Source organism: Puntigrus tetrazona, chromosome 13 (assembly GCF_018831695.1).
Source record: "Puntigrus tetrazona isolate hp1 chromosome 13, ASM1883169v1, whole genome shotgun sequence".
Classification (NCBI taxonomy): domain Eukaryota; kingdom Metazoa; phylum Chordata; class Actinopteri; order Cypriniformes; family Cyprinidae; genus Puntigrus; species Puntigrus tetrazona.
The window spans coordinates 20,154,874-20,164,873 of record NC_056711.1 but is presented as its reverse complement, the minus strand read 5'-3'; the positions used below and the strand labels follow the sequence as shown (position 1 = coordinate 20,164,873).

The 10,000-nt window shown below is 40.8% G+C and overlaps 1 protein-coding gene across 1 annotated transcript in view; it reads left to right on the top strand.

Annotated features, from left to right (window-relative positions):
* The window catches only part of arid4b (AT-rich interaction domain 4B), a 68,443-nt gene that overhangs the window by 54,027 nt on the left and 4,416 nt on the right, over positions 1–10,000 (top strand). Inside the window, 5 exon segments of the mRNA XM_043255557.1 lie at positions 4,568–4,750; positions 7,052–7,136; positions 7,600–7,798; positions 8,835–9,695; positions 9,698–9,958. Of these exon segments, the coding sequence (XP_043111492.1) occupies positions 4,568–4,750; positions 7,052–7,136; positions 7,600–7,798; positions 8,835–9,695; positions 9,698–9,958 (1,589 nt within the window).

The following is a 10,000-nucleotide window of genomic DNA, read 5'->3' as shown; positions in this document are numbered from 1 at the left end:
ACGTACGTGAAGTTTGCAGAAATGTAGATGGAGCCATACATTTAGAAATGAGCCTGTGCTGGAGAGTGTGGTAGTGCAAAAAATCAAGTTCTTTCTATAGCTCTTTTATACATTTGCAGATCATTTCGAAGTGGCTTCTCTGAAATAAACAGGAAAATAACAGAGTCGATGATGATCAAAGTATTTCAAACGTGAGACGAATTCAGATCCTGCTGCAGAGAAGCTCTAAAAACGATCGTGTTTAATAACTAGTCTTGAAACGAGCTCAGTTCAGCTCTACAGGAGACAAAACTGAAGACTGAGTGAGCTGCTCGTAGACTTTGTTCAGGCCGTATTTTTGCTGCGTGTGACTCTAAGTTGTTGAAATGAAACGCCTGCATCACTGATTGTATACGTGGATGTTCTCTGGCGTGAACAGGACAGATGAGACGTTGAAGCCAAGCATGCCGGTCTTTATGAAAATGCGTGTTGGCCGAAACATTCGCTCTCTTTAGCTTGCTTTCTCTCTCTTCCCCTTTTGTTTTACCTTGAAAATGTAATAACTAAAAAACGCAGTTCTTGTATTTCAGTGTGCTGTTAATTTTTCCTCTGTGTGTTTAAAATTATTTGAGTTGTTATTTTGTATCGTGACTCAATTCCTCTAAATTTTCTGTAACTTTTGTTATAGAATATAATAGGGATGCACAATATTGCATTTTTGTCGATATCCGATATGCCGATATTTTTAATTTTTTTATTCTTTTTTTAATTTATTTTGGCCGATGCTAATACCAATATATTTCCTGTTGTTTGGAAACAACAAGTCTCTCCTGTGCATAAATTGTTATAAATTATTTTGGTTTGTTTAATTGTAACAAATAAGTTGTTAAAAACTATGATTAAGTTCTTTTATAAAGAAGCTTTGAAAATAACTATAAAACTATATCAATGCCTGCATTTTTTGCTGCATAGTTTATCATATTGGGGCTGATATTTACATTTAAAGCCATTATATTTAAAGCCACCGATAATACTGTGCATTCCTAGAAAATACCATGTTACAGCAGCTTATGATAGAATTAAATCCAGATCGAATTTCTTTACAATAAGAATCAAAACCTGATAGACACAGCTTTAACTCATTGTTTTGGGGATTTTTTAGGGGTTTTTTTTAAGAAGCGTCTTCTGCTCAACAGCGCTGCATTTATGTGATAAATACAGTAATTTTGAAAAAGTATTGCGATTTCAATACATTTTAAAATAGAAATGAATTCCTGTGGTCGTTACTCCAGTCTTCAGTGTCACATGATCCTTCAGAAATCGTTCTAATACGCTGATTTGGTTCTGCTTAAAATATTAATAATTTCATGCTGCGAACAGTTTTGTGAACATGATTGTGGAAAACGATACATTTTATTTTTCGTGATTATTTCAGTATAAAGTAACTGCGTTTATTTGAAATAGAAAGCTTTTGTGCCGTTATAAAAGCCTTACTGTCACTCTTGACGAATAAAATATCAATTCTTAGGGGGAAAAAATGGTTCTACTGACTACATTTCTCAGTAGAACCGGAGGTTTAATCTGAATTCTGTTTTTGTGTTCAGATCTGGGCTTTGGGTGATTTTAAGGTTTTGTTTTTCACTATTCAGGTGTGACTTTGAAGCGATGGACTGACTAGTTGAGCTCTACCACTGCTGCCCTTCGCTGTTTAAAGTGTTTCCTGATGCTTTCTGCTCTCTCATATCATGCCTTTAGTGTTCTGCTGTGATGTTGTGAGATGTTCCGTGGATGAAAACAGACCCTGATGCTGAGATCGTGTGGAGATTTGTGTCTGGTTAGGGTTGGGAATCGAGAAGCTGCTCTATTCTCCTAAAAAGAGCTTTTAAAAATAAAGGTTCCAAAGGGAAGAACCATTTCTCCATTTTGGAACCTTCCATTGAAATCTTAAAACGAATGCCAATAAAAAACGAGAGCTTTTTATTGTTTTATTATGGTCTCATTAGTGGTTCTTCATCTTATAAGCTGTAGACTTGATTGTTTAATGGCTTACTCACTTTACTCACATGCAGGTGTTTAGATCTCTGAATTAACTCTACAGTACTAACGGAAAAATGAAAACGTGCTCACCCTCGTGGCCATCCAAGATTGGGAGGATTTTTCTTTCTTCGTCCGATTTGGAGAAATGTGTCTCAGCAACGGATGCTCTGCAGTGATTGGGTGCCGTCAGAATGAGAGCGCTCTCTCCACTCACAGCACCCCAGTCCATCGGTTAACATCTGGAGAAGACAAAAGAAGCAAATATTTTAACCTCAAGCCATTGCTTCTGGCTATATTCGGGTATATAATCCATAATAACGCTCCTCGCATCAAAATCCAGCCAGATATTAGTTTAGAGCTGTTTTGGCTTGATCCGAGCAGATTTCTCTCCTGTACACTTTATCATTAGAGGAAGCATTCTTGCAAAGTTAATGATGGATTTGTTTCTCAGCTTTGTCTTCTCAAGACTGATTAACCGATGCACTGGAGGATTATTGTGATGTTTTTATCAGCTGTTTGGACTCTCGTTCCGACGGCACCCATTCACTGCGAAAGCATCCATTGCTGAGACACCGAAGCAATGCCGCATCTCTCCAGGTCTGATGGGAAACTCATCCTGATCTTGCGTGGAGGACACTTTCAGCACGTTTCACTTTCTGCTTTAAGAAACCAGAAACAGAATGGATTCACGGTCATTACGTTTCTAAAGTTTCCCTTCTTCACAGCTGGTCTTCGGTTCATAAATTAAATCTGGTTGCTTTGTTTTGACTTGAATGCCTTTGAGATTAAACTTGCCGAACTAATCCAGTCGTCTCGAGTTAGCTGGTTTTCGTAGATGCTTTTCAATCATCCTGCACTGGTGGTTTTCCAATGATGCTTCCCTCCTCCATTTTCTGTATTGTTTTGCTCCGAGTGAATCAAATAACTGTGGAACCAGGGTCCTGCCTAGTCCCAGCTCAGTTGCTGCATCGCTAGTTGAGTTGTTTGCTGCTAACTAACCAGGGTTGTCTCTCGGTAGAGCTGTCTTCACTCTGTAGTCATTACACACGGAGGACGGTAGGGTTCAGTGTGCTAACTGTCTAACGTGGCTTCCTCTCTGCTCTCTAACGTGATTGTGATTTGCCCCTTGCTGAGCTTCGCTGTGCCTCTCGCTGCACTCTGACCCTTTCCCTGTCACACGCACACATCCTGAACTCAAGTTCAAAGTCACATTTGAAGTACCTTTTAAGGTTAGAAACCTCATTTACTCACCCTCGTGTCGGTCCAGAGCCGCACGGCTGACTTTCTTCTGTGGGACACTAAAGGAGACGTTTAGCAGAATGTTCGTGCTGCTTGTTTATATCGTGATTGCATGCTGTCAAGCTCCAAAAAAAAAAAAAAAAAAAAACACCGTGAAAGTCATTTTAAGGTCTTTATGGTTAGTGAGAATTAGCGTGAATTTTTAGGCCCTAATAGTAAGTACTCTAACTACAACGAAATGCATCTTTATCCATTTTTGTCCAAATTTATTTTTATATTATGCATATTTGCCATAATAAGTCAATTCATAATTGGGTAATAGTGAAACGTCTGTATATTTGGCATATAAAAAACGTGCAGTCGTATGCACTTGTTTGTTTATTAATTTAATTAACTGAAATGGGTATAACTACCATCAAATAATTGGGTACTATACATGTATATTATAGATATATAGAGATATAGATAGATATATAGATATGTACTATAAGATGTTTAACTAGTACACAATTATTTACTTAAAGTATATAATGATTATGATAATAAAAATAACAAATTATTATTATTATTATTTAAATACTAAGCATTTATTATACAATAGTTGACAAAATTATTAGAACATTTAGTATTTTTGCCATCTAAAAATGGTTTTAAGTAAGTTGTTATTATCTTTTTCTCTAGGAAATATCAGTTTCCAAACATTTATTGGTAATAATGACCTAAAAGCATGTTTTAGGTGGTGAAAGCACTAGTCTTCTAATAGTTTTGGCCGCCAATGTATTGGTGTTTGATTTCCAGCAGCTCTTATTTTGGGGCATTTAAAGTGTGGAAAGCAAATAACAGCTTAGCATACAAAATACATTGGCTTCATAACACGTGCACAGATTGTATGGAGCACCTTATTTATTTTCAGTTTTTTAAGCTTGACAGCTACTGGTCACCATATGCTTTAATTATACAGGTAAAAATGTCTGACATGTTCCACATAAGAGATACAGCATGATGGTGAGTAAGTGATGGCAGAAGATTCATTTTTGGGTGAAATATTCCTTTTAAACAGGCAGTAGTTCTCAGTATATTCCAGGTTGAGGTTCAGACAGCCGGCTGATGACCCCATAATGTCTTCCTCCGATTATCTCATCCTATCAGGAGGATTGCTAGACTTATCCGACAGGGAAAGATGAGGATAATTAGATTCCAGAAGCACTAGGCTGAGACAGCGAGATCACTTTGGGGAGGGTTTTTTGGGGAGGGCTGTCGGGGGGAAGTCTAGGGCCAGGAAACAGGAAGTACTGAATTGTCTTTCTTGCAGGGATGTCAGCAGTCAGGAGTGGGAGGAAGGGGAGGAGTTTGAGTGTTACCCTCCTGGGATGAAGGTGCAGGTGAGGTATGGGCGAGGCCGCAATCAGAAGACGTACGAAGCCACTGTGAAAGAGTCAGACCTGGAGGGGGGAGAGGTGCTCTACCTGGTGCACTACTGTGGCTGGAACGTCAGGTAAGGCAGGACCCTGGGAACTCACGCCTAATCTGTTTGCATTGACCAAAAACCTGGTAGCCCCAATCAGATTACGGTACTGGAGTCAGAAAGTCTGCAGGGATTGAGAGTTTTTGTAGGCCAGAACCCAGAGTCGAGCTTTTTGGCTCTTCCGTTTGCGTTGCAATGAAGCCAGTGGGGTTTCGAACGGGTTTTGGGTTAAATTTCTGAAATAAGGCCAGGGGCAAACAACACGTTGTTTTTGTAAGCCGAAACCCAGAATCGAGGAATTTTTTCACTTCTGGATCCATCATCCGGTTGTCAGTGGGTTTTTGGTTAAATGTCTGGAATAAGGTCAGTGGTGAAGGAAAGCTCAAACGTGTTCACGTTGTTTTTGTAAGCCGGAACCCAGGAACAAGGAATTTTAGCACGTCTGGATCCATCATCCTGAAGTCGATGGCTTTTTGGTTAACTGTCTGAAACGAGGCCAGTGGTGAGCACAAGCTCGAGAAATGTTTGTGTTTTTGTAGGCCAAAACCCAGATTCAAGCTGTTTAGCTCTCCTGTTTATTGTTCTTGTAAGACAAAACCCAGAAACAAGGAATCTTAGCGCATATGATCCTTCGCCCTGAAGTCAGTTTTTGGCAAAATGTCTGAAATGAGGTCAGTGGTGAACACAAGCTCAAGCTTTTTAGGTTGCGTTGGGTTTTTGGTTAAATGTTTGAAATAAGGCCACTTTTTGTAAACCAGACAGAAGCCTGACAGAAACGAGGACTTTTAGCATTTCTGGATTCGTGGTTCTGAAGTCGGCGGGTTTTTGGTTAACTGTCTGAAACGAGGCCAGTGGTGAACACAAGCTCAAGATATGGCATGTTCATGTAGACCAAAAAAAGTGTTCTTTTAGCTCTGTCTTCTTTATGGCTTTTTGGGTTTAAAGTTTGTCGTGAACAATGAGGTATTGTTTTATAGGCAAAAATCCAAAAAACAAACATTTAAGCACTTTCGTTTCCATTGTCCCGATGCCATTGGGTTTTGAATGGGCTTTAAGGCGAAGGTCCTGAGCATAATCTCATTTTCACATTATTACTTCAGCACTTTTTTTCATTTGTTTGGTTTTTGGGTTGGGTTTTTAGTTAAATTCCTCATGATTTCAAGGTATTGTCACATTGCTTTGCAGGCCAAAAGCAGACATTTTAGCACTTCCATTTCCATCGTCCCAATGTAATTGGGCTTTTGGGTAAAAGCCTGAAATAAGGTCTTTTTTTCTCATTTTCTCATTTAGGCCGTAGGTTCCATTGACTCAAGAACAATGGGTTTTGGTTAAATGTCTGAAATAAGGCCGGCGGTGAAGTTTACTGTCTTATATTCGACAATTTGTGAGGTTTTTAGTTTTTTGGTTAAACCTGCGGAGGTTGTCAGGTTAAATGCCATCAAACGAACAGGAAAACTCATCGACTTGTGTGTATCTTGCAGCTGTCATTGAAAAATAAAGAGAGTTTTTGAAACCTGTGACTGCGGTGTTCGTTTACAGCCTGCGTTTTGCTGATTTGTGTCGAGGCTTCAGCATTTGTTCCTTTTGTAAAGATCAGCACGAGCAAAACGCATTCGAATCAGATTATTTTCTGAGAGCCGGCGGAAAAATGTTGGGTTTTTATCTGTGGAAGTAACTTCGCGGGTCGGCCTACAAAAATACATCACTGCTGCTGCTCTGCGTTGCTGCTAGATGGAGACGTCAAGTGACCAACCACAGCTTTTTTTGGTTTTGCAATATGGAAATGTTTAAAAAATACCTTCTGGCCATCCAAAAGTAATAAATACTGATTGACAAGTCCAAAAACACAGCACAGTTTGCACTTCTGCTCATTGATGTTTCGTTCCAGAGATTCGATGCACTGACCTGGAAAACTGGAGAGGCGCTTTCTAGTTTCATTCGTTCGTCTCGTGTTTGTTTTTCTTCCCTTTTAATTCTCATTGAAAAGGAATGATTGCGGTCGCTTTGCCGTCGTAAATTGCTTTAAACTAGGACACGTCATCGTGACATACTCGGGTTTTTTCTTCTGCGTGTGTGTTGTGTGGACGTTTCTGAAGCCGGAGCTCGTTTCTGACCCAAATAGCCGAGCGGGATCTTCTGAAGACCTTGTTGCAGCTTTGGTGTTTTAGTCACGTTATCTCTTTCGCAGTGTTTTACGTTTAGGGTGCGTTTGCGTCTTGCAGTTGTGACGTGTGCAATGTAATATTTCATTCTTTGCGCATTGCAACGAAACGGAAGGTTTTGTGAGTCTTTTCGTTTAGGAAATGTTGACCAATCCGTCTCTCTCAACAGGTATGATGAGTGGATCAAAGCCGATAAGATTGTCAGGCCCGCCAATAAGAATGTCCCTAAAATAAAGCACCGCAAAAAAATAAAGGTACAGTCTTTTTTTATTTCTTTTCCTAGCATGCATTATGAATATATTTAAATGTCTTATTCGTGCCAAAGCTGCATTCATTGATTCAATAATACAGTAAAAATATCTTTGCGATTTAAAATGGCTGCTTTCTGTTGAAACGTATTTTAAAAAGTGATTTATTCTTTTATTTGTCACACGATCCTTCGGAAATCATTGTAATATGTTGATTTGAAACATTTCTGATTGTTATCAATGTTGAAAACCGTTGTGCCGCATTTTGTATTTTCGTGGAAACCGTGCTAGATATTATGACTTTGAACAGAAAGTTCGAGGAATAGCTTTTATTAGCGGTTTGATCGATCGAATGCATCTTTGCTGAACAGAAGTATTAAATCATCTTTTTCAACTGTAGTGTGTTGTTCATGCGTGTTCGTGTTGAGAGAGGTTGCGGTGGTAATTGGTTGTTTTCGTGTAATCGCAGAATAAAGCTGAACGAGAGAGAGACCGAATAGAGACAGACGGAGACGATCTTCCTTCCTCCAAGAATCGCATCAACCGATTGTCCAAACCGAACTCTGGCAGCGATGCCTTCTCCACGATGGAGGAGTATGGCGATAAAGGCGGCCAGCAGATGCCCATCAAACCCATTGAGATCACATCCATTCTCAACGGCCTCCCAGGTACATTTATATTCACTGCTTGAATCTTGACGTCCTGAAGAGTGTCGCTTTCAAGACAGCAGATTAACTTATGAATCAACCCAGCGCTTGTATCTGTATATGCGTATCTGATTGCATGCGTTTGGGAAATATCCTATTTCTATTCATGTTTTATTAGTGGCTGAGAAATGTTATACTTCATCTTTAAGCTTACTTGTTTATTATACGGTTCCCTTTTCATGGATGTCTTGGTCATATTTTTTTTTATTATTATTCTACCATTTAATTCCCTTCCATTTAATATTTTTTTAAAATAAATTAATACCTTAAGCAAGAATGCTTTATAAGTAAGACTGACAGTAAAGACACGACTTTCTCTTTTTTTTATTTAATATTTATTAAATTAATACTTTTTTCCTGCAAGGACACATAATTGTTCAAATAAACGTTCCTTTCATCAAAGGGTCCAGTAAAAAAGTATGATTTCCCGATAATGCTGATAAAACGGATAATAATAAATAAAAATAACAATCGTTAACAATAAATGAAGACTGGAGTAATGATGCTGAATATTCATTTTCGATCACAGAAATAAATTACATTTTAACAAAAATTAATGTTTTGTTTTTTTTTATACATATATAATATATTCTTCTTCTTCTTCAATATTTTAAGTGCTCAAATAAAAATCATATTAGCATATAAATGACAAAGACAAGAGTAAAATCTTACCACAATTTAAAAAAAAGAAGAAAAGTATTTCAAAATAGTAACCAAAACTATACCAGTATTTAAATGATGCTAAAATTAAATTGCATGAAAATTAATTGATCAAAAGGTGTTTAACTTTTAGTCCGCCAATCAATCACTTTTATTTCTATAGCACTTTAACAGCGTGGATTGTGTCAAAGCATTATCAAATAGGAGAATAGAGTGATAGTAATGTGTAATGACGAGATTAAACACTTAATTTTTTATTATCTGTGTAATCAAATGGAGGATAATCGCTAGAAAATGAAGTGTCCCCAATTAAGTGTCATCCCTCCGTTTCCCTCAGGCTCTGAAAGCTCCACAGACGACAGCGAGCGAGAAGACGACGGAGACGCCGATCACGACGAAGAGGATCATCCAGGAGCTCGAGCAAGCCTTCGGAAAGCAGAGCACTGGGAGACGCCGTCCGATGCCTTCAAAGCCCCCGCGGTCGCTCACGAGGAGCCGAGCGTCCAGGACGGCCCCGAAACGGCAAAGCGAAAGGGCCAGATTGAGCTGGAGCTCGAAGCTTCTGGCGGCAGGAGAAAAAAGACTGAAGGCGAACGTGCTTTAAAAAGCCCGGCGAAAGGCAAAACTAGAAGCAGCAGAGCAGGCGATTGGCTGCCGGGTAGTTCGCCCAAAAAGTTAGAAGAACGAGGGCCGGTGGAGGAGAGAGGCGCTAGATCGTGTAGCAGCTCTGAAGACGAAGCAGATCCTACAACAGAACCACACACCAAGGAAGAGCCAAGAGGAAATCCCAAAACCAAGGGCTCGCCTTCAAAGAAATACAACGGAGTGAAGGAGAAGAATAAAAGCGGGCGTTCGGGATTCTGGGAGATCCCGGAAAAAAGAGCCAAAACGTCCACCGCGCTTGAAGAAAGGTCGCCCAGCTGCCGTACCAAAGGTCAGAAAGACGTGTGGTCCAGTATCCAAGTTCAGTGGCCCAAGAAGACCCTAAAAGAGCTGTTTTCAGACTCTGATACCGAGGCGGCCAACTCTCCTCCGCCCGCCGTGACGGCCCCGGACGAGTCCTGCGTGGAGCTGTCCCGGGACGAGGAGATCGGCGAGGACAAGCTGCAGGAGCATCCCAGCAGCGGCACCAACTCGGTCCTCAACACGCCCCCGACGACGCCCGAGTCGCCCGCCGAGGTCCGAGCGCCGTCTCCGCCGCCGCGCTGCCCGCCAGCCCTCCGCCCGCCCCGTCGCCCGCGGGAGCGCTGACGGAGGAGCAGGCGGGCGGCCGCAGCGAGTCCGACAGCAGCACGGTGGAGGTGGAGAGTTTGGGCGGAGAGATCCAGGAGATTCCTCCAGAGGAGGGGGCGGGCTCCCCTTCCAAGGCCTTCGATGGAAACCTGTCATGCAACAGTAACAGTAACTGTAGCCTGACGCTGAGCAGCTGCAGCCAGCAGGAGAACGAGCAGAAGAATAAAGGTACGGGCCGCCGAGGCTGTAGTGTAGCGATAGCCAACAATA